The sequence below is a fragment of the Pseudorasbora parva genome, chromosome 22 (genome assembly GCF_024679245.1).
Source record: "Pseudorasbora parva isolate DD20220531a chromosome 22, ASM2467924v1, whole genome shotgun sequence".
NCBI classification, from domain to species: Eukaryota; Metazoa; Chordata; class Actinopteri; order Cypriniformes; family Gobionidae; genus Pseudorasbora; species Pseudorasbora parva.
Window position 1 is genome coordinate 14765922 of NC_090193.1, and position 25949 is coordinate 14791870.

At 42.5% G+C, this 25949-nt stretch overlaps 1 protein-coding gene across 1 annotated transcript in view; it reads right to left on the bottom strand.

The window, feature by feature from the left end:
- si:ch73-60h1.1 (calcium/calmodulin-dependent protein kinase type IV) overlaps positions 1–25949 on the bottom strand; it is a 74952-nt gene that overhangs the window by 7018 nt on the left and 41985 nt on the right. The window contains exons 9-10 of the mRNA XM_067431701.1: positions 25659–25785; positions 25305–25457 (exon numbers count right to left, since the gene is read on the bottom strand). Of these exons, the coding sequence (XP_067287802.1) occupies positions 25305–25457; positions 25659–25785 (280 nt within the window). The remainder of the gene's footprint in view (positions 1–25304; positions 25458–25658; positions 25786–25949) is intronic.

Sequence of the window (25949 nt, forward strand, 5' to 3'; positions counted from 1 at the left end):
ATTCGTTTGAAGAACCAAATTAGCCAGAGACCCGTTATCAGGATTAAAAGATCTGGGATCTGTAAAATTATCTCAGATGTATTAAGCGAGGTACGAAGAACGGGCCCCATGACTACGGATAATGTGACCTAATGGTAGCAGGTAAATATTAAACAGAAGTGGTCCAAGAACAGAGCCTTGAAGAACACCCTGAGAGAGAGAGAACATGGAGAAGATTTGAAGTTCTGAATATTATTGAAAAATTGTCTATTGGTGAGATATAATATGAACCAGGATAACGCACTACCCGTGATGCCGATTGCAGATAGACGACATGTGAGTATATGATGAGATATAGTATAAAAAGCAGGAGTTAAGTCAAGCATGATAAGGATAGTAAGACAACCAGAATCAGCAGACATGACATTAGCAAGTCATTAGTAATTTTTACCAATGCTGTTTCAGTGCTGTGGCCCGACCGAAAGCCTGGTTGAAAGGGATCAGGAAGATTGTTTACAGAGAGATGAGCTTATAGTTGAGAGGCGACAACTTTTTTAAGCAGCTTCGCAACGAAAGGAAGATTAGCAATAGGTCTGAAATTATTCATGACTTAAGAGTCCAGCCCAGGTTTCTTTAAAATAGGTGTGACCGTACCTGTTTTTAGTGATAGTGGGACAGAACCAGAAGAAAAAGAACAATTGATCAGATGAGCAATAGGAGAAGAGATAGCAGATAGGCTATTTTGGAGAAGTGAAGTAGGTGCTGGATCCAACCGAGAAGTGGATGAGCTGGTATGAGCAATTAGTTCGCTAACAGTCGACGTATATTGGTGGGTGTAAAGCTAGAGACGGTGTGTTTTATGGGCGGTGATGAGGACCAGGTAGAGAAGACTTCAGATGAGTTAGGTGAAAATGTTTCATAGATGGATTTTATCTTATTTACAAGAAGTGGAAGAATGAGTTGCAGAGGTCAATTGAGCCAGCAATGATATGTGATGATGGGTCGAGAAGTTTGTTAACAGTTAAAAATAATGTCTTTGGTTGACATTTAGCAGTGTTGATTATAGAGGCATAGTATTCTTTAGCCCCGTTTCCACCAAAATTACCCGGAACAATTTGTACCAGGAACTTTTTTACAGAAACTTTTCTCCCCCCCAGACCTGCAACTGTCTGCGTTTCGACCGCGATCTAAAGTTCCGAGAAGATTAGGCAAATTAGTCCGGTGATGTAGGACTGTGCGCGACTGCTCCTCCAAGTCAGTGTCGGACAATAATAATTTTTGTGTGTACTGATTGAAAGATTTAGTGGACTGCTTACATGAGACGTTATCTAAACCGATCTGGTGTTTACATGTGATGACTTTCAATCGCAATCATTTTGTGACATGCAGTTTGTCTGCCGCATCAAAAATGTCAACGCTGTTTTCTCCAGTAGCTGGAATGTGTTAACTGTGGACATAGCAACTTTTAACGGCATTATATAAGCTATTTATTTGTTGTAAAGTGTAATAATCATCTCAGAAAAAAATAATTCTTCTGTCAGGCACAGTTAAAGTAAAAACTGCCTGGGGCAATATACGCTGTGTCATTACTCCATTATCTTCATAACTTACGAAATAAAAAGTTTACCCCTCAGAAAAATTAACTTTACTCTCTTGTCAACATGAGCGTGGCGCGCGCTGTTACGTTATGTAAGGACTCACACTTAAAAGTAATCGGTCAGGTCGTTTACATGGTGAAAAAAAATTAATAACGAGTATGGAAGAGATTCAAGCTGTGCTGCTTTTGCTGGTTATGTATAGGTTTACTAAGAGGTAATTAACAACGACAGAAAAGAGCACTAATATGCAGATTCAGCAGCATATTCAGAAAGCTTGTAAAGCTAGATTTAAAATGACAATGTATATTATTATCAGCTATTACAGACATTGATCGTGAGATGGCTGAGACGAACGCGCGCCATCAGACAGAGAGCAAGACTGATATTTACTGAACGTAGACCGAACCTCTCAAAAGACTTTTAAAAATGCCAGTTGAAATAAAATGCTGCGTGAGCTGAACCAATCAGCATGTTCAGCGCCCAAGTCCCGCCCTCGAAAGTTCCTGAACTTTGAAAAAGTACTACCTCGCGAGCAGGGCCGTTTGGAGGGGGAAATATTTACCCGGAACTTCATTTAGACCCTGGTTCCTGCGGTCTAAACACACCGAGTACCACCCAAAGTTCCTGGTTCCTGGGTAAAGTTCCTGTGGTGGAAACGGGGCTTTTGTGTGTGTTATTGAGAGCTAATTTGTAATTCAATTGGTGGGCACAGAAATCGTGTTAATGCATATTGGCGCTCGAGGCGTCTGTTTGTTTAATGAGTCGGAGCTCAGGTTTGATGGTCTGATGTTTGATACCAATCTTTAATTTGAAAGCCACGTTTTTAGCCTCTGTAAAACTGCATTCTACCATCTTAAAAATATATCTAAACTACGGCACATACTTTCGACCCAAAATGCTGAACAGTTAGTACGTGCGTTCATGAGCACAAGGCTAGATTATTGTATTGCTCTACTGGGTGGTTGCCCTGCTCGCTTAAACGTGCAGTATGCAACTTTTGGCCACTAGGGGTCACTCATTCAAAATAATAACAACTGACGTACTTTGGTGACGTCGGGAAAGTGCGTGGGCTCATGGGAGTTGTTGTCATTATTGCCACTGTCAACCAGCGAATCTGGCATCTCCAGCAGAAAACATGTTCACTGACAAGGTAATTGTTACATTACATCTCTATTATTGTTAAGTTTAGTTACGGCTTTTCACTTTATGTAATGTCAATCTAATGAAATAGCAGCGAGCTACCGTTACTTAACAAACTTATCAGTAACGTTAGCTAATGTGTGAGACAGAATGTTGTGCGGGCGGTCGCTATATAACATACCTATAAGTTGGTAGGCTATGTTGACATATTAACCGCGCATCATAATTTGAGTTACTCAAATTATAGATATATTGACATGGCATCCGCGATTGTCGAACATTCTGTATATCAACTGTTCAATAAGGAAATAAATTTCAATTTAGTTTATCATTAACGTTACCAACATTAAACATAGTAAATGAGAGAACCAGCACCAGCTGTTGTTTATTGGAACACGCGCTGTGTCGCTCCCCACGTTCATCAATCATTCTAATAAACATTTATTTTGGAACTCAGAGATATATGAATAAGTAGATCATTATTAAATCAATATTTTATGTAGCTAGTATTAACATATGATAAAAGTGACGGTCACCTTATATTAATTGACCAAGATAGTGGCATATTACCTTATGAAGCTAGCGTTACTTTCTCCAGCTACATATAAAACCAATAATAGCTCGTCCATCTGCGTTTTACACATGACATCATCGTGTCACCAAATATACGGATAGAAATACTTTTGAATCAGTTTTTAAAAAAATAGCTCTTTCAGTCTCCAAAAACACAGAATCCGCCTGTTTGAAAAGCCGATACAAAATGTATAACGTTACGCATTCAGCTAAACGCGTCTCAATGTGGTCAAGATCGCTATGCAATATGCAAACATACAGCATGTTATGATTATATGATTATTATGTTAGCTGAATGGTTACTTAAATGACCTGTTTATTAAAACGAAAGCGAGATCAGCATATCTCTCTGCAGTCCGAGCTTGTCACGAAGATTTCGCCATCTTTCAAAGGCTTCTCCAAGGTTTACACGTCTCTTGCTTCTTCTACTGTCCCAAAATCTTCTCGGGTCATTTTTTTCACCCGTACGTTTGCGCTTTGTTGAGCTGGCAAAACGTACAGGCAAAGAGTAGTCATGATCCATTATCATACAGACTTTTTTATACGGGTGTTCCCCTTATACTGTCAGTGTTCCTCTTTGAGTTTGGCGGTTCCGCCGAGTTCGCAGGAAGCAAGACGCAAACGTGGATATGACGTGAAAGACGGGCGACATAACGGAAATAAAGACACGGTCCGTGTCTTCGAATTAAAATATTAATTTCTCTGGATTTAGAAGTTAATTGGAACTGTCGGGATAATGTAAACACACAACTTTAAAAAATATATAACATAGATATAGTGATCTTTTATATTTTTAATGCTGAAACATTACATATTGTGCCTTTAATAAACAAACAAACCAGGAAGTACGAACATATTAGCCCAGTTGTGTCAACACTGCAGTGGCTCCCTATTAAAGACCCTGTAAAGTCAAAATTAAGTATGTGATCTGAGTTTGTCACACCACAGAAAAATATGTTACTAATCACCCAGCCAAATTTGAATGATAGTAAAAGTCGCCAAGTAAATAAAAGAGATCAAAATTTTGAAAAAACGAGCAATATTCTCTGCTCTTAAACGCTGGGGGCGTGTCCGCTGGCTAAGCCGAAACCACCCCCACTCGTGGGAAAGCTACATCCGCATCCCTCAAATGGCATACATGTTTGAGCCTCCAGTATTTTTTTACGGTCTATTCTCCATAGCCAGAAACAAACTAAGGCCGGTTTCAAACTGCACGCGTTAGCAGGGCGTAAGCAGCACGTAAGCAGCACGTGTTTTTTTTTCAGAGCCCATGTTAACAGATTAGAGCATTCACACAGTATACTAATAATAATCACCGTTAATAATCACACAAATTATTATATTATACAGAGGCATATTAAGGTTACTTTTATCATGTAAACTACCTATACAACATGTTATATGCATGGGTTTTTGGGACAGAGGGAAAAACGGTCGCATTTACAGCATATTCCCATCATAAATCAAAGCACGAGAATTACAGTGTCAGAGGAGAATGAGCCGTGGTTCATCTGCGCGAGACGAACGCTGTCGGTTTTTCCGGTGGCCGGTTGCCGGTGCCACTCGGTCGGCACGTAACGTTATTGCGGATGATGTCGGCACCGGCTGTCGGCGAGACGGGAGAATGAAAGCGGGAGATAGTCAGTTCAGCCCCATTCACCAGTAACAGCGGATTATCAGAGAATCCCAGTTGTCTCTGACGAAAGTTTATAAAATTATCCTGTGTAAAATGATCACTACAGAGGCGGTTGTTGGTTCTGCGACGAAGGCATAACTAGCTAGCAAACTGTAGGCTATAGTAACTAATAGTACTCGTGATTGAGCAGCAAACTGATGGGAATGTACTCTAGTTATGAGCCTCAGTGGCTACAGTGCATTATCGACAATAGGGGCGGGGCCAGGCTCAGAGGCTCCAGTGTGTCATCAAACCACCGTTTTAGCCCTGCCTAGAAAATCCGGAGCACAGCAATGGTGAAAAACTGTTTAACGGTCTAACTCCACAATTTAGTACTTCACAGTTCACAGTCTTTGCAATGTGTTTTAGCAATACATTTCTAACATTTATAATGTTTTTAGAATTTTTTTTATAGAATTGCCTTTACAGGGACTTTAAACATTGCATTCATTTTAAAATCCTGCTTATTTCTGTCACGTCACAGACAAGGGAAAAGGGTGCGAGGACTCAAGTGCAGAAAAAAGATGATTTATTTACAAAAACAAAACATAAACTCAAAACAAAACCCACGAGGGGGAAAAACAAATAATAGAATAATATAAATACAAACTTAAACAAACCAACAGAATCACGGGGAGGACGGAAGACGCAGACATTACACAAGGATCAAACACAGACTGACAAACACAAGGAGATTATAAAGGGAACAAACAAGGCAGATAATGAGGGAGAACAGGTGGGGCAAATAAACCAATAATCAGATAACAAGAAGGGCGGGGTTGACAGTAGCACATGCAAGACATGACAGAACCCACATGTGCACACAAGACAGGACAGGCATGTGACATTACCCCCTCCTTAAGGAGCGGCTACCAGACGCTCCACTAGGGACGGGCGGGACAGACCAGGGAGGGACGGGAGGGACAGACCAGGGCGGGGCGGGAGGGACAGACCAGGGCGGGGCGGGAGGGACAGACCAGGGCGGGGCGGGAGGTACAGACCAGGGCGGGGCGGGAGGGACAGACCAGGGCGGGACGGGAGGGACAGACCAGGGCGGGACGGGCAGGGCAGACCAGGGGGGCACGGGAGGGACAGACCAGGGGGGCACGGGAGGGACAGACCAGGGGGGCACGGGAGGGACAGACCAGGGGGGCACGAGAGGGACAGACCAGGGGGGCACGGGAGGGACAGACCAGGGGGGCACAGGAGGGACTGACCAGGGGGGCACGGGAGGGACAGGAGAAACAGACAAGGAAGGAACAGACAAGGGAGGGGTCAACAAGGGACACATGAGGAAAACAAAAAGTTCAGGCACCCAGGGCGGCGCACGGAGAGCAGGACGCCTCAGCGGCGCACGGAGAGCAGGACGCCTCAGCGGCGCACGGAGGGCAGGACGCCTCAGCGGCGCACGGAGGGCAGGACGCCTCAGCGGCGCACGGAGGGCAGGACGCCTCAGCGGCGCACGGAGGGCAGGACGCCTCAGCGGCGCACGGAGGGCAGGACGCCTCAGCGGCGCACGGAGAGCAGGACGCCTCAGCGGCGCACGGAGAGCAGGACGCCTCAGCGGCGCACGGAGAGCAGGACGCCTCAGCGGCGCACGGAGAGCAGGACGCCTCAGCGGCGCACGGAGAGCAGGACGCCTCAGCGGCGCACGGAGAGCAGGACGCCTCAGCGGCGCACGGAGAGCAGGACGCCTCAGCGGCGCACGGAGAGCAGGACGCCTCAGCGGCGCACGGAGAGCAGGACGCCTCAGCGGCGCACGGAGAGCAGGACGCCTCAGCGGCGCACGGAGAGCAGGACGCCTCAGCGGCGCACGGAGAGCAGGACGCCTCAGCGGCGCACGGAGAGCAGGACGCCTGGGAGGCGCGGTGAGAGCTGGACGCCTGGGAGGCGCGGTGAGAGCTGGACGCCTGGGAGGCGCGGTGAGAGCTGGACGCCTGGGAGGCGCGGTGAGAGCTGGACGCCTGGGAGGCGCGGTGAGAGCTGGACGCCTGGGAGGCGCGGTGAGAGCTGGACGCCTGGGAGGCGCGGTGAGAGCTGGACGCCTGGGAGGCGCGGTGAGAGCAGGACGCCTGGGAGGTGCGGTGAGAGCAGGACGCCTGGGAGGCATCTCCGGCCCAGCGGCGTCCACCGGAATGCGATCCACCAGCACAGGGACCACCGGAACACTATCCACCGGAACAGAGACCACCGGCATCGGGACCACCGGAACACGATCCACCGGAATAGAGACCACCGGAACACGATCTACCGGTACAGGGACCTCCGGAACACGATCCACCGGAATAGGGACCACCAGAACACGATCCACCGGCACAGGGACCACCGGAACACGATCCACCGGCACAGGGACCACCGGAACACGATCCACCGGCACAGGGACCACCGGAACACGATCCACCGGCACAGGGACCACCAGAACACGATCCACCGGCACAGGGACAACCGGCACAGGGACCACCGGAACACGGTCCACCGGCACAGGGACCACCGGAACACGATCCACCGGAATCGGGACCACCGGAACACGATCCGCCGGTACTGGGACCACCGGCATGCGATCCGCCGGCACTGGGACCACCGGCACAGGGACCACTGGAGCTGGGACCACAAGAACAGGCACGGAGGGAGCCTTCCTTCTCCTCCTCCTTTTAGAGACCACCGGAGCTTGGGCCACTGGAACTGGGGCCACTGGAACAGGAACCACCGGAGCTATCCAGCCCCTGGTCCTAGAGGGACTGGAGTCCAGCTGTTCCACAAACTCCCAAAAGTCCGGGGTTCCCATTCTCTCAACCTCCATGGGGCTGAGAGGCATGTCCAGGCAGAGGTTAAACACCTCTGCCTTCTCTGTCTCATTGAGGTACAGGTGATGCACCTCAATAAGGAATTTGCAGGCGAACTCTCTTACACCCGCCCCCTGTTGGCGGATGTATTTAGAGTTCACCTGCCGCATCACCTGTACGTGCCTGGTTAGCTCCATAGTTCAAAGAGCAAACAACAAAAATAAACAATCCTCTTGCTGAGTCCTCTATGGTTGGATCCTTCTGTCACGTCACAGACAAGGGAAAAGGGTGCGAGGACTCAAGTGCAGAAAAAAGATGATTTATTTACAAAAACAAAACATAAACTCAAAACAAAACCCACGAGGGGGAAAAACAAATAATAGAATAATATAAATACAAACTTAAACAAACCAACAGAATCACGGGGAGGACGGAAGACGCAGACATTACACAAGGATCCAACACAGACTGACAAACACAAGGAGATTATAAAGGGAACAAACAAGGCAGATAATGAGGGAGAACAGGTGGGGCAAATAAACCAATAATCAGATAACAAGAAGGGCGGGGTTGACAGTAGCACATGCAAGACATGACAGAACCCACATGTGCACACAAGACAGGACAGGCATGTGACAATTACTTACAAAGCACTAAATGGTTTAGCTCCCCAGTACTTAAGCAAGCTCTTAACACATTATACTCCATAACGTCTATTGCGGTCTCAAAACTGTGGCCAGTTGATAATACCTAGAATATCTAAATCAACTTCAGGCGGTCGATCCTTTTCCTATTTAGTACCTAAACTCTGGATCAGTTTTCCTAGCATTGTTCGGGAAGCAGACACACTTTGTCAGTTTAAATCTAGACTAAAAATGCATCTCTTTACTACGGCATACACATAAAACATTTTTATTTTTTTTATTATTCAGATGATTGTTAGGCTGCATTAACTAGGTCAGCTGGAACCGGGAACACTTCCCATTACACCTGATGTACTCATTACGTCATTGTGGCAAAGGGGGCGTGGTTCTGCGAGGTCTGCAGCGGGATATGCATACACATAAAACATTTTTATTTTTTTTATTATTCAGATGATTGTTAGGCTGCATTAACTAGGTCAGCTGGAACCGGGAACACTTCCCATTACACCTGATGTACTCATTACGTCATTGTGGCAAAGGGGGCGTGGTTCTGCGAGGTCTGCAGCGGGAGAGAGAGCTTAGAGCGGAGCGGCAGGTAAGTAGGTCAAGCACAGATGATGAACACCTGTTTCTGATTGCAGTAATTGGCAGGGAGAGAGCGCATTTAAGCCGCAGCCGAGAGAGAGTCGGGAGAGAGAGTTGGACTGGGACTTTGTGTGCTCAGCACAGAAACTGAGAGACTGACACAGAAGGAGCGATCCATTGTGGAGAAACTGAGTTATCACACACCCACGTGTGTTTGTTATTTGTTTTGAAAAGACTGAATAAAGAGAGCGAGTCCCAGTCAAAGCCGACCCCTGTCTTCTTCATTCCTTCTTCTTCTTCAACCTCATTACACTGGTGCCGAAACCAGGGAAGGGAGAAGATCGCCGTCGCCATGCAAACTCTGCCGAAGACCCCACTTGCCGACATCATACAATCGCTCACCGGTCTTCACCAAGAACACAATAAAGACCTGTTGGCCGTTGGCCTGTTGACGTTTTGAAGCTCTCCTCACGGCCCAGCATGAAGACCGCAAGGTCTTCAAGGTCCGGAGCTGGATGGACCGGGAGATTCGGGCCATTCCCCAAAGACAATCCATCGACTAGGCCGTCCCCATGCCGTTAGCCAAGATGAGTCCCGATGACGACCCTGAGGCGTTCATCGACTTGTTTGAGCGGGCGGCCGGGTATCGGGAATGGCCCCGGACAGACTGGCCAATGCGGCTACTACCTCTTCTGTCCGGCGAGGCGGTAGGAGGTAGCCGCCCACCAACTGCCAGTCCAGAATCTCCTGGTCTACGACGACCTGAAGCACGCCATCCTTCAGCGGGTCGGTTGGACCCTAGAACAACATCAGCCAATTCACGACCCCACTGCCAGCCACTAGGGCCGCGGGGAAACCTGGGCCGGCATGCTGGCGCTGCGAGGACCCCGGACATTTTATCGATCAGTGTCCAGTGATGGAGGTGGGGACGCTGGTCCGGGTCCCCGACACGCCGCCCCCGATCAGGCTGGCCTGTACCAATTACCCGTGAGTATCAAGGGGGTACTTATCAAGCTTTGGTTTTTGGATTCAGGTTGTATAATTTCGCTCTCCCCTACCGGGTCGGACAGACCTCATCCAACACCGCGTTGAGACCGAGCCGGGCGTGGTTGTACGCAGCCCACCATATAGATTGCCTGAACACAAGAAAAAAGTGGTTCAGGCAGAATTAGAGGGAATGCTAGAGATGGGGGTTATAGAAGAATCCAACAGTGACTGGGCGAGCCCGATCGTTTGGGTTCCAAAACCTGACGGCTCGGTCTGGTTCTGCGTGGATTACAGAAAAGTCAACGCGGTGTCGAAATTTGATGCATATCCCATGCCACGGATTGACGAATTGCTTGATCCGGTGGGTACTGCTCGTTTTTATTTGACTTGACAAAGGGTTACTGGCAGATCCCCTTGTCTCCATTAACCAAAGAAAAAAACGCTTTTACCACGCCGTTTGTATTGCACCAATTCGTTACACTTCCTTTCAGGCTGTTCAGGGCACCCACGACTTTTCAGTGCCTGATGGAACGAATTCTTCGGCCGCATGCTGCATATGCCGCTGCCTATCTAGATGATTTCATCATTTATAGTGGTGATTGACAGCGTCATATGCAGTATTTGCGAGCAGTCCTCAGGTCGCTGAGAAGGGCGGGGCTCACGGCCAACCCGAAGAAGTGTGCAATTGGTTGGGTGGAAGTAAGAAATCTGGGCTTCCACTTGGGTCATGGGCAGGTGCGTCCCCAAATTAATAAGACCGCAGCGGTTGCGGCCTGCCCAAGACCCAAGACCAAAAAGGAGGTTAGACAGTTCCTGGAGCTGGCGGGATATTATAGGTGGTTTTTACCTAATTATTCGGACCTTGCCAGCCCGCTGACTGATCTAACTAAAAAGGAAGAACCAGATACAGTTCGGTGGATGGAGCAGTGCCAGCAGGCTTTCACTCAGTTAAAGGCGGCTCTGTTTGGTGGGCTGCTCCTACAAGCTCCTAACTTTTCTCTCCCTTTTTCTCTGCAGACAAAAAAGAGTGGCATCCACACTAATGTTAGTCTCTGTTTATTCCGAGGTTTACTGCAGTCGGCAGGATCCGGACTGTGTCCGGATCGAATGGTGGACCTGCGTCTGAACATGACCAACACATCCTGGAGTGTCTGCTAAAACCGTGTCAATTTGTGTCTCCTCTGAAGTTGCCACACTGGCACGTCATCCTCAATAAACCTGTCTCTTGCGTGATACCCAGAAATGTTGAATATTCCAATCTAATATGATGTCTGACCTGTAAGGTTGCCAGAATAATAATCATACACTGTTTGATAATAGGCCATAGGAGAACTGGCACCCCCACTGAGCCTGGTTTCTCCCAAGATTTATTTTTCTCCTCATGCCCTGGTGGAGTTTTGGTTCCTTGCCACTGTCGCCTTTGGCTTGGCTTGCTCAGTTGGGGACACTAAAATTATGATCCAAATTATTCAACTAAATATACAAATAAAATTAATTAATTAGGTATTATTTAATTCAATAAACAATAATACTGATCTGCCAACATTGTTCTATGATAAATCTCTATGATAAATTAAAATAAGCTGATAAACACTGTTTTCTCCAGAACGACCAAATTAAATTTTGTTGCAATATTGTCCTGTTTAACACTGTGAAGCTGCTTTGAAACAATCATCATTGTAAAAGCACTATATAAATAAAGTTGATTGATGGTGATGGTGATGGTTATGTATGAAAATTAGGGACCAGCTTAGTTAACATAGGGGCTTGATTGTCTAAGCCTTCAGAGATAGCAGAGTTATAAGCTGAGAGAACAGCAGAAGGACAAGATAAATCAGAGTAAGAAGACAGAGAAGATGCCCTAATAGATTCTGAGAATGACAGTGGATCAACAGATTTAACACTGCCAGGTTTCTGTGAGAAGCAACATGTCCAGTTTAGTATCAGTGATTATATCATTGAGTAGGGAAGTTTTTTCAGTCACTGAACGGCAATTTAGTAGTGAAACATTCTGAGATGAGCACAAACCAGATTTAACCTCATAGTGGTGACAATTCTCCCTGGCAAGGGACATTAATGAAGCAGTATCTCTTAAACGACATGAAGACAAAGTCCTATGATCTACTGGTCCAGATTGACGGAATGCAGTGCGCAGTAGTGCGATGTTCATTGCGTAAGTGCCTGGTAGAGCGATGGACGTAACGTGGTCGGCGAAGAATCCCCAGCGAGCGACAAAGTTCATAAATCCCAGAGTCAAGACACGGATGGAAGTTTATGGTCCACAAATCAGATGTAGAGTATGTTAATGACATGTTGTAGATGCCACTTACGATGAGGAAAAGAAAAACAAACTTTTTGTCCAGCATTATCCGACGCATTGTCACACAGAAAAACAGCTGAGCTGTGTGGCAAATACACACCCACAACTTGGGGAGCCTGGGGAGCAACGACGCAATCCGCAAACAGCAACACCACCAGCAGAGAGGGTGGAGACTGACTCAGCCAGGGGTGTCGAACAATCAGAGGGTCAGCAGGAAAGACCACACAATTAACGAAACAGTCAGAGAGAGAGTGGAGACTCACTCACCGAGTGATGAGGCGGCCAACGGGAAGACCTAAATACCTAATATGACTTAAGACCTGCAATGTTGTCAGAAATATAATAAAACACTGTTTGTTCGTCGGCCAGAGCAGAACTGGCACCCCGACTAAGCCTGGTTTCTCACAAGGTTTTCTTCTCCATTCTGGCCCTGAAGGAGTTTTGGTTCCTTGCCACCATTGCCTTTGGCTTTTGTCTTGCTCAGTTGGGGACACCTACATTTCATCTATATTACCGATCTGCCCGCATTGACACTATATGATAATAGAAATTGGCTAAATAACATCACCGTTTTCACCAGAGCGGCTTTACAGCCGAATCAAATTCTGTTGCATTATCTTCCTGTTAACACGGTAAAGCTGCTTTTAAACAATTGGTAAAAATCGCTATATAAATAAAGGTGATTTTATTTTATTTTATTTATGAGTGAAGTTGTTATAGAACTGTCATGGTAAATATTTAAAAAGTACAAAGACAAAGATTCGTCAGCGGACATTCAAATTGATTTTTTTTATAATAGATATAATATTATGGACATTGCCCTGAAGAATGAATGCTATATCAGGGTATATACAGCAATCCCTAAGTTAAATTAACTACTTTTTAATACCTTTTTTACTACCTTCAGAATATTTTTTAAAACCAACGCGACACTGAATTGCAAGTGTTAATCAGCAACCTTTCTATTATTTACACAGATTTTGACATTTATAACATACAAAAAAGAATAGATTTAGAATCGACACCAAGAGGAAATAAGGTTATAAGTTAATAAGGAGGTTATAAGTTATTATTCTGACACAGTAAAATAGATCTCAACTTTCACAAAGGTTGGTTAAGGAGAAGCATTACTGCATACACATTTGATTTTAATTAATAATTGGTAATTCAGCAATTAAATGATTTAGTGTTTTTTTTTCCAACAACAAAACCTGAGCCAAATATTACATTTCTATAACTGTGATAAGTTGTTGAATTTAACAAAATACTAAAAACTAGTGCTGTCAGTCGATTAAAAACTTTAACTAGATTAATCACACGTTTTTCTGTGATTAATCGCAATAAAAAAAGAAATGTTTTTGGACGTTTTTAATATATTTTTTAATATAATAATTTCACAGTTAATCAAAATAATGTAGAAACAACATAAATGCAGTATATTTTAAATACTTGTTTAAATGGCATCTTTTTATGAACGAAGGCCAGTATTACTGATATTAATACAGATACTGATTTTTTTATTTTACATTTATGATTAGGCTTCAAAAATATAAGTTTTTAATTTAAGTAAACTTAAAACAATGCTAACATAAACCCATAATAAATGTCATGTTTACTCCTGCCCTTCCTGTCTTAACAGTTAGGAAATATACAGAAATGTAATAAAGTTATCAAAGTTATATGCAGTCTGCAGTGCATAAACTATAAGTTAAATAGTTAATCCTTATTAAAGATACAAAAGTTATTTAGTCAAGAGTAGCGAGTCATTTTCTCTGTTCCCTTTGTTCTTTAACTTTACTGACAGGAAGCTTTATTGGCTGCTGTGCCTTTAAGAGCAGACAGACACACGGATCTCACTGTTTATATCAAGCCTGCAGTCTCCCTCTCATTTACTGAAGCTTTCGCGCCTCGATCGCCCCCCGGTGACCGGTCCCAGTATAGCCGCCCCTCTGTGCTATCTAATGGACACGAGGCAAACTAAATAATAAAATTACACTTCAAATATTTTCCCCCCAAAGTTAGTTTATGTGATTGAAGGCAGTTATCATCACGATGATTTCATTTCAAGTGTTCGTTTTTAAAATCAGTTTAGTTTTAGTTAGTTATCTGACGCTTTAAAAACAGGGGTGTGACGTCATGATTGACAGCTGAGACTGACGTCTTCTCTGAGTGAAGTTGTCACTGAGGCACTAACGGACTTTTTTCGGAATTTTTGGGAGCAGATTGGTGCTTTAGCTTTAATTTCTACATTTCCATAACTGTTTATTTCACACCAACATAATTAATTGTTCTGCATCTGCGAGAGTGTGGGCGGGCTTTTGATTTCGCAGCTGTACTTCCTGCTCTACTCTAGCTGCGCTCTACTGCGCAACTCCGATGTCATGAAAAATCCTGTCCCTCTGTGAAATCGTGTCCGCAAGGACCCCAAGAGCGATTCTATTGGCTGAAAGAAATTTTAATAGGTAATCTGTTCAGAGCCTGATTACAATTCTTACACAATCGCGTTTTGATTTTTGCTGTTTAAATTGTGTTAAAATAGTCTTTAATGTCTTACAAAGCATATGTTTCATGTATTAGTAGTATATAACTGAAGCTATAAGTGCTTATATAAGTATATAATTCAGAACATGTTTTTGCTCCCATTATAGCAATCAATTAAATATTTTAAATAAATGTTTTGCGTGTGTACTTATTATGGCAATGAATTCATAGTTTATTAGTTTATTATTTAGTTATTTTCAAACAATTAATTGTCCAGACGGATGGACAATGTTGAGACGGAGACGAAAGATCTTTGATGTGCCCAGATATGCTAAAGCCCATATCTAAACAAATTAACGCGAACGCAGATAGAATTTCAATCAGAATAGGACACCTGATAGTCTGAAAAAATAATACCTAATTTGGAAAAAAATAATACCTCTGAGATCATATTTAACACTTTTAATGGCCTTAAATTTGACAATTTTGATGTATCACTTTTTAATACTTTTTAAAACCCCGCGGACACCCTGTATATCAGATGCAGGTAATACAGTTGTTTAGTCGATCTCTCTATCATAATACCATAATACTCTACATAATACAATACGCTTCAATGAAATGACTCAACATTCAATGAGATGCTCCTGCTCACACATGCAGTACAAAACAGACGTTATTCATAAAATACTGTCTCATAAACAGTAATATCTATAATTTATAATCAACTGTTGCATAAACGCCAGCGTATACAGCCATATCACACTGCCACTGCTATTGCCTGGGATATTGGTCATATATAAATTAAATATTTGTTTAATTTATATATATGACCTTTTATATATGACCTTTAATTTATATATGACCTTATATATGGTCTTTGTTAAAGCTGTTTTGTTGTTTGATTAACACTAATAAATAAACAGCAGCAGGTATGTATAGGATGCTGGCACTTTACCGCACAGATCTAACATAATGTATAATAATAAACATCTGATTGACATGCTTTTTGCTGCACCCACCTTCACGCTCGTGCGGAAGCGTCGAGTATAAACAAGGATCAAAGATGCACTGAAGTTGGCAGTTTGATAAATGCAAGTTAATTCTTATATACGATATATATATATATATATATATATATATATATATATATATATATATATATATATATATATATATATATATATATATATATATATATATATATATATATATTTAATACTTAAGCTATATATATCATATGCTGAAGTAATTTCTGGAGTGTTAACGGTTAAAAGAAAAAACAACAACAAGAACTGTACAGAACTGAAAACTGTGACCCCAAACTGTGATATGAACCAAACTGTGGGATTTATTCAAGAGCATTTTTTGCAAAGCTTTTATTGTTTTTGGTTGTTTTGTTCATTTATTGTGGATATTTAAAATGTTTTCCGTTTCTGTTTTCAGTAATAAAAGTTTATTGATCTTTGAAAAGGTGTACCTGCATTATTATGCCATTATTTTATCATTATTTTAGATGAAAATGGTCTCAATATTTTTCAAAACGACAATTTCATTTCAAAACGACAATATTATCATTTATCGCAATCATTTCTTGGCCAATTAATCGTTCAGCAAAATTTGTTATCGTGATAGGCTTACTGAAAACATAACCAACTTTGTTTACAAGAATACACGCCAAGATGTGTTCAATCAGCTTGTGTTCAAGTTTTTAAATATTTTTAATACAAGCCCTCATGTTTTGCTTGTATAGAGCTGCCACTGTAATACTGAGTTCTGACACATAACTGTCCTTCATTGACTCCCTTTGCAATGGTTTTGATAACTTTGGGTATGCAAAATCTGACTCCCATGAGCATAAAATTGTGATGAATGTTGATCTCGAAGAGTGATGTAAAAGTTACATTTAAACATTTGCAAACTATAAACTTCCACTCTTTGATAATTAAACTTTTCAATTAATTAGTGAATCACATGCGTGCGGAACCGTGGGGCCTGGTCCATACAGATCATGGATCAACTACGATATGTTTAAGGTATAGGATTCCTGCAGAAGCTTGACGCAGCTTGAGTTTCCTTGAAAGGGAATGTCTCAGGTTACGTCTGTATCACTGATTGTTTTTCGTGTTGTCAGTAGAATTGTGCTCTCACACTAATTTGACCTTTTTAGTAAATCTGGTCCTTTATAGCCTAATTGATTTAGCTATTTTTGAGGAGCCATGAAGCAGAAAACATCATGGTGATACAAATTACGACTTGATGATAAAATGAAGAAAAAAAGCCTTAAAGAATTAGAGTAATGAAAAGAAAGAAAAAATAGTAGTAGTTATAAACATATAATTTTATTACTTATTAAAAAGACAATATTGTAACAAAACTGATTCACTGCCTAAATATTTATTTAATTAATAAAACATTAATAAAACTTTCATCTGCCAATTAGAGTCATCTTTTGCTACTAACAGTCATGTAGTAAACCTATATGCAAAACCTCCAACAAAAGGTCAATATGTACCTTAAAATATCAGATCATTTCACCTTTTAATGAAACAGCAGGGTTAAATGTCATGTGGTGCGATTTTCCAAAAATAATTATACTTATTAACGAATGAATAATTCCTGATAAAATATATTTGACCTTGGGCAGTTGTGGCCAAATGGTTAGAGAGTTGGACTGAACTGTAAAAATTTAATGTAAAAAAAGGTTGTGGGTTTGATTCTGAGTATCGCCATTGTCACTGTGCTGTTAGTTATGTCTAGTGGTGTTTCTTTTCCGCCTCCTACTGGACCTTTAAGGTACTACACTATAGTTGACTGTTTACTTTCAGTTTCCCTCAGTGAACGCAGTCAAGAAGAATGTGCACACAGTCCTAATCGGCGATTGATTCCATCGTTTAGATCCTGGAAATATATGTCTGCAACATTTATTCTAAATAGTGGTTTAAGTAAAGTGTAGATCGAAATTATTGCTGTATTTTGTTAACATCTCTGATATATTTGCGTTATTGACAACGTGTACGAGCATGCTAATTTCTCTTCCGTTTGTTCATTATTCTCTTTAGAATATAATTTCTTGACATGTACATTACTTCAAAATAATGTTAAAGGAACTGTGTACATAATTGTACTATAATGTTAAGCTGTATGTGTACATAATGTTCTTATTTATGTCACATATTTATTTATTTATTTTCTCTTCTTGTTTGTAGTTTTTCATAAAAGAATTGAGAAGAACGCTCATCAGTAAAGTCACTAAAGTTATGAAAACTGCTTTCTGGAGTTCTTTTCTGAAAGTGTACGCTATCTGTTAAGCCTTTCCTCGAACTACAAGATTGGTCAGAACAGAATAGTAAAAAGACATTGACATAGCGGGTGAAGACAGCGAATTGCGGCCATTGTTACACTGTATTGCACATCTCTTCAGCAGCAAGCATGGAGTCACATAGTGATGAAAAAGATACCTCTCAAGCCTTTGAGATTAGATCACAAGCTTCAAGCTGCAAGTCATCACAAAAATCAAGCAAATCATCACAAAGATCAAGTCGGTCATCAGCCAGTGTGGCAGCGACTCGGGCGAGAGCTAAAGCAGAAGCAGCAAGAACTAAGGCGTCTTATGCAGAAAGAGAAGCAGCTATGATGAGGAAAAAAGCAGAAGTAGAAGCAGATCTATTCTTGCTACAATCCCAAAAAGAAGCAACTGCAGCATCTGGTGAAGCAGCGATTTATGAAGCAGCAGCTGACATTGAGGAGGGAAATATAGATGAATTGGACCATGAAATACAATCAGTTCGGACTCAGCGAACTAAGGAGTATGTTCAGAAGCATACAGAGGAACAACATCAGCAGCAGTTTCCTGATGCTCCGATTCTACAGCCATCCTTAAGGAATGCCGAATCCCTTCTGTGTCAAGCTACAGTAACATCTCCACGTGTATATCCATCTTATGGAATGGAGGAGTTAAAAATAAAACAGGAGACAGTGGATAACCAAAGAGATAAAGTTCATGGACATCACTCCACTTTCCAAGCATATCCACCTACCAGCTTTAAAGCTCCCATGGCTAGTCTGCATTACACATCTGATTTAGCTAACTACATGGTAAGAAAAGAGATGGTGAGTTCCGGTCTTGTGAAGTTTGATGATCACCCTGAGAACTACTGGGCTTGGAAATCCTCTTTTCAAGATGTCACAAAGGACCTCGGATTAACAGCCAGAGAAGAGCTCGACCTTCTCACAAAATGGCTAGGCCCAGAGTCATCCATGCAAGCCAAACGAATCAGATCGGTTCATGCGCACTATCCTATAGCAGGTGTACGTATGCTTTGGCAGCGATTGGAAGAGTGTTATGGGTGTCCAGAAGTAATTGAGAACGCGCTGTTGAGAAAACTGGAGGAGTTTCCAAAGATTTCTAACAGAGATGGACAAAGACTCAGGGAGCTAGGAGACATGCTCATGGAACTGGAATCTGCAAAGTCAGGGGGACATTTACCTGGTTTAGCTATTCTTGACACAGCAAGGGGAGTCAATCCCATCATTGAGAAGCTTCCCTTTAATCTGCAGGAAAGATGGATCAGTCATGGTGCTAAGTATAAAGATGATTATCATGTCTCTTTTCCACCATTTGGTGTCTTTGTGCGGTTCATTTGCGACCAGGCAAGAATAAGAAATGATCCCAGTTTCTCGCTGTCCATGCAGTGTCATCCTAAACCGGAGAAATTTTCACGGGTCAGCAACAGAATACCTGTGTCAGTGAGGAAAACTGAAGTGCTGACCACAGTTTCAAGTTCCAAGGCCAACCAGTCTCCAGATCAAGAGATTCTGGACTCTGCTAAGCAATGTCCAATTCATAATAAGCCACATCCGCTATCCAAGTGCCGTGGGTTTAGAGGGAAACCATTGGATGAAAGGAAAGCATACCTCAAGGAACAGTCTATCTGCTTCAGGTGTTGCGGTTCCACTAAACACATAGCAAGGGAATGTGCGGCAGTGGTTAAGTGTAGAGAGTGTAACAGTGATCGCCATATATCTGCAATGCACCCAGGGCCTGCTCCATGGACAGTGGAATCTCCAGTAACGCAACAAGAGCAAGGCGGGGAGTCTGAAGGTAGTGCATCATCTGAGGTTACTTCTAAGTGCACAGAAATTTGTGGCAAAGCTCCCAGACCTAGATCTTGCTCAAAAATCTGTTTGGTTGATGTTTACCCATCTAACTTTCCTGAAAAGTCGAAGAGGATGTATGTAGTTCTGGACGACCAGAGTAACCGGTCCCTAGCAAGGTCTGACTTTTTCGAGCTGTTTGGGCTCAACGGAGATTCTTTCCCCTATACTCTTCGTACGTGTGCTGGTACAATGACAACAATGGGAAGAAGAGCAGACAATTTCATTGTTAGCTCACTGGATGGGAAAACTCAAGTGTCACTTCCCACACTCTTAGAATGCAATATGTTGCCTGAAGATCGCGACGAAATTCCAACTCCTGCAATAGCTCGATACTTCTCTCATCTCAAGCCGATGGCGGACAAAATACCACCTTATGATGCAAGCGCTCCCATTCTTCTTCTTTTTGGAAGGGATATTCTAAGTGTGCATAAGGTTCGAGAACAGTATAATGGACCTGGTAACATGCCATATGCTCAGCGTCTTGACTTAGGCTGGGTCATTGTGGGAGAAATCTGTATGGGAGGGATACACAAGTCCGAGACTGCAAATATTTTCAGGACAAACGTACTGCAAAATGGACGCACAACCTTTTTCCCACCCTGCTCAAAAGGAATTCAGGTCAAAGAACAGTTTGGCACTCCAAATTGTCAATACCAGTCCACTCTTCCTTGCTGTCCAATCACAAGCTGTTTTACAGATCACCTGGGTGACAAAGTCTTTCAGAGGACTTCTGATGATGATAAGCTTTCGTTGTCTATTGAGGATGACATCTTCCTTGATGTTATGAACAGAGAAATGTACATAGATGAGTCAAACCACTGGGTAGCTCCCTTACCATTTCGTTTACCTCACAGTCCACTGCCGAACAATCGAGACCAAGCAATGAAGCGTCTTTATGTCCTGCAACGCACCTTACAAAGAAAACCAGAGATGGCTAATCACTTTGTGGAGTTTATGCGTAACATGTTCGCCAACAAACATGCAGAAATAGCTCCCCCACTGCAGCCTGATGAAGAATGCTGGTATTTACCAATATTTGGTGTGTACCACCCTCTGAAACCTGGGAAGATTAGGGTCGTCTTCGATTCTAGTGCACAATATGAAGGCATCTCATTGAATAGCATTCTTCTTCGGGGACCAGATCTAAACAACAAGCTCCTGGGGGTCTTGATGCGCTTTCGTAAGGAGCAGATTGCAGTCTCAGCTGATGTAGAACAAATGTTCTACTGCTTCAAGGTCAGGGAAGATCACCAAAACTTTCTGAGGTTTTTGTGGTTCAAAGATAACAATCTCTCCAAAGAAATCACAGAGTACCGAATGACAGTTCATGTTTTTGGGAACAGCCCGTCTCCAGCGGTGGCAATCTCTGGGATAAGACGAGCAGCTGAGTTCGGAGAAGAGGAGCATGGTAAAGAAGCCAAACACTTTGTCCACAGAAATTTTTATGTGGATGACGGTCTGATCTCTGTATCTAGTGCAGATGAAGCCATCAATCTCCTAAAAAATACCAAAAACATGTTGGCTGAGTCAAACATCAAGCTCCACAAGATTTCATCAAACAGTCATCAAGTCATGGAAGCATTCCCTCCATCCGAAAGAGCAAATGACTTGAAAGATCTGGATCTGAGTGTTGATCCTCTACCTCTTCAACGAAGCTTAGGGTTGAGTTGGAACTTAGAGACTGACTGTTTCACATTTCATGTATCTACAGAAGTTAAACCGTTCACTCGAAGGGGCATACTTTCAACAGTTAACAGTCTCTACGATCCTTTGGGACTTGTTGCTCCTGTTACCATGCAGGGTAAAGCCTTAGTAAGAGAGCTGTCAACAGAGCAGTTTGACTGGGACACGCCACTACCAAATGATAAAGAGGACCAGTGGAAAGCATGGACAGATTCTTTAACAGATCTCAAGGAAGTCCAGATTCACAGACCCTATGTACCAGTCTCTTTGTCCCATACTTCAGAGAGAGAGATAATCATTTTTGCCGATGCATCCACAGTTGCCATAGCAGCGGTTGCCTACCTCAGGGTTCAAACTACAGGCGGTGAGAGTCATGCTGGGTTTGTTATGGCCAAATCAAAGTTGGCGCCATACCCTGCTCACACAGTGCCACGCCTAGAGTTGTGTGCGGCAGTTCTTGCTGTGGAGCTGGCAGGACTGATTAAAGAAGAGCTGGATGTGGATCTAACTGCAGTAAAATTTTACACTGACAGTAAAATTGTTTTGGGATACATCTACAACACATCCCGACGATTTTATGTGTATGTTGCAAATCGAGTTGCGCAAATCAGACGTTCTACAAAGCCAGAACAGTGGCATCACATTAATTCAGACCTGAATCCGGCAGACCTCGGTACCAGATTCATTCCGGCAGCTGTCCTACCTCACACTAATTGGTTCTCTGGTCCAGAATTCCTCCATCGGACAGTTCTCAGGGATACTCCTGAAAATGATATGTTTGAGCTTGTAGAGCCAGAGAAGGATCAGGACATTCGCCCTCAGGTAGTTACCTTGACCACAAAGACGACAGAACGGTCTTTAGGATCACACAGATTCGAGCGCTTCTCTGAGTGGAGATCCCTTGTAAGAAGTATAGCCATGCTTGTCCATGTTGCAAAATCATTTTCTGGAGAAAGTGATACAGAAGATTGTAAAGGTTGGCATTGGTGCAAAGGATGTCTCCAGTCTGAGTACACGCAAGCAAAAACTTTCATCATTAAATGTGTGCAGCAAGAACACTATAAAGGTGAACTCAAAAGTTTGGAGAAATGTGAGGAAATCTCACAACGAAGTGCGTTGAAGAAACTATCTCCCTTTATAGACAGCGAAGGTCTGATTCGAGTGGGAGGTCGCTTACAATCAGCAGAATTGTCTGAACCGGAAAAACACCCACTAATAATTCCAGCAAATCAGCACGTAGCCACGTTGTTGGTCAGATACTACCATGATCGAGTGGCACATCAAGGACGACATCTAACTGCCGGTACAATACGTTCAGCAGGTCTCTGGATTGTAAAAGGAACTAAACTAATCAACCGTGTGATTCATCAGTGCGTTCTCTGTAGGAAGTTAAGAGGAAGACTAGAAGAACAGAGAATGTCAGACTTACCTATGGACAGAGTGAAAGTGGATCCTCCATTTACTCATGTGGGCCTGGATGTTTTTGGGCCATGGAACATAATAACCCGCCGCACTAGAGGGGGCAGCGCTGAGAGTAAGAGATGGGTTGTCATTTTCTCTTGCTTGAGTACTAGGGCTGTCCATCTGGAAGTCATTGAGTCCATGTCAACTTCAAGTTTCATTAATGCCCTCAGACGGTTCTTGGCAATTCGTGGACCAGTAAAACACTTCAGGTCCGACAGAGGAACAAATTTCGTTGGAGCCTGTCGTGAACTGAACATCAACGCAGATGATCCTGAACTAAAAGGTTACTTGCAGGAGCAAGGTTGCGTATGGACGTTTAATGTTCCCCACTCTTCCCATATGGGAGGAGCTTGGGAAAGAATGATTCGCATAGCACGGAGCATTCTGGATGCATTGCTGCTAAAAACCGGCGTTTCTCATCTTACCCATGAGGTTTTGACTACCCTCATGTCAGAGGTCATGGCAATAATGAATGCTAGACCTCTACTTCCAATTTCTTCTGATCCTGACACCTTGGAAGTTATATCCCCTGCAATGCTTCTCAACCAGAAGGCTAGTACTGTACCAGCACCTCTTGGGGACTTTAATATTAAGGACCTCTACAAGAAAGAGTGGAGACAGGTTCAGTGTCTGGCGGATGCTTTCTGGAAAGCTTGGAGGAGAGACTATCTTGCGACATTGCAAGTACGTAGAAAATGGACTGAGAATAGACGAAACCTTGAAGAGGGTGATGTTGTCTTACTAAAGGACTCTAATGTGAAACGTAATGAGTGGCCAGTTGGTCTCATCGTGAAAACTATAGCCAGCAGTGATGATAAAGTGAGGAAGGTGGAGGTGAAGATAATCAGAGAAGGATCTGCAAAAGTATACCTAAGGCCTGTCTCAGAGGTAGTACTACTCCTGGCTGGGAAATCACAGAAAGATCATTAATGGTATAACAATTTATTATACCAGGCGGGGAGTGTGCTGTTAGTTATGTCTAGTGGTGTTTCTTTTCCGCCTCCTACTGGACCTTTAAGGTACTACACTATAGTTGACTGTTTACTTTCAGTTTCCCTCAGTGAACGCAGTCAAGAAGAATGTGCACACAGTCCTAATCGGCGATTGATTCCATCGTTTAGATCCTGGAAATATATGTCTGCAACATTTATTCTAAATAGTGGTTTAAGTAAAGTGTAGATCGAAATTATTGCTGTATTTTGTTAACATCTCTGATATATTTGCGTTATTGACAACGTGTACGAGCATGCTAATTTCTCTTCCGTTTGTTCATTATTCTCTTTAGAATATAATTTCTTGACATGTACATTACTTCAAAATAATGTTAAAGGAACTGTGTACATAATTGTACTATAATGTTAAGCTGTATGTGTACATAATGTTCTTATTTATGTCACATATTTATTTATTTATTTTCTCTTCTTGTTTGTAGTTTTTCATAAAAGAATTGAGAAGAACGCTCATCAGTAAAGTCACTAAAGTTATGAAAACTGCTTTCTGGAGTTCTTTTCTGAAAGTGTACGCTATCTGTTAAGCCTTTCCTCGAACTACAAGATTGGTCAGAACAGAATAGTCACCTTTGGTTTGGCTTGCTCAGTTGGGGACACTAAAATTTCGACTAATTTTAGTTAGTCGAAAATTTCACTAAAGTTTTCAACTTAATTAAATTATATCCAATTAAAAATTAATTACTAAATAAATTACTAAATAATCTGTATCATTGTATATCTATATCACTGATCTGCCCACATTGTTGCTATATGAAAAATTGAAATGAGCTGATAACATCATTTTCTCCAGAGCGAATGCACAGCCGAATCAAATTTTGTTGCAGTATTTTCCTGTTTAACTCTGTGAAGCTGCTTTGAAACAATCGTCATTGTAAAAGCGTTATATAAATAAAGTTGACTTGACTTGACTTTCGGCAGAAAACATGTTTCCCAATGATTCCCATTGGGGTACCCAATGCTCCTGCTTGGATGGGTTAAATGCAGAGAACAAATGCCATTCAAATATGGGTTACCATAATTGGCCATCATATCACTTCACTTTTTTAAAATAATATTGATAATTATAATGTACGGTGAAAGTACATTTAAATTTTTAAATTATTATTATGTTTTAAATTTGTTTAAATTATCAGAATAACATGAATATAAGAGGGCATTTCTAAGAACTTGGCACATGTTGTAGTCTTTAACATTAAAAAATAGCAGGGAACAGATGACTGACCTTTAATTTGCGGCGTGCATTAAATTCCTGAAGTTTCCTTTGTGTTGTGTCCATGTGTGAGAATCGTGCCGCTTTTCCAAGCACCCATGGGTGTTCCAGAGCCTGTTTCACCGTGAGACGTTTATGAGGGTCCAGCACTATGAGCTTACTAACCTACAGACAACATAAAAATAAGCAACAGCTAATAGTGAATAAACAAAAAGTGAGAAATCTTAATCAAATTAGCATCAGAGTGGGCCTTTGATATTTCGGCATACTCTTCTCTCCCATCTAAATTGAAGTCAATCTACAGTGCATGAACATCATCAACATTAGAAACGAGACAATACTGATTTATTAGCACCCATTACTCACCAGATCCTTTGCATTGAGAGAGACTTCATCCCACCAGGGGGAGACAAACTCATAATCACAATTCAGAATGCGACTGTACATGTACTGGTCCCCCCTTGGATCGAAAAATGGTTCAAAACCACACAGCCTGGGGGTGGAGACAGACAGAACAGAAGCAGATAACAGAGAAATTGAGTGGAAACACACTGATTGTATGCACATTATATGTCACAGAGGGAGGATATACATATATATCAGTCTTCATATATACTAACATTCCAAAGTTTAGGTCAGTAATAGGTTTTCATTTTT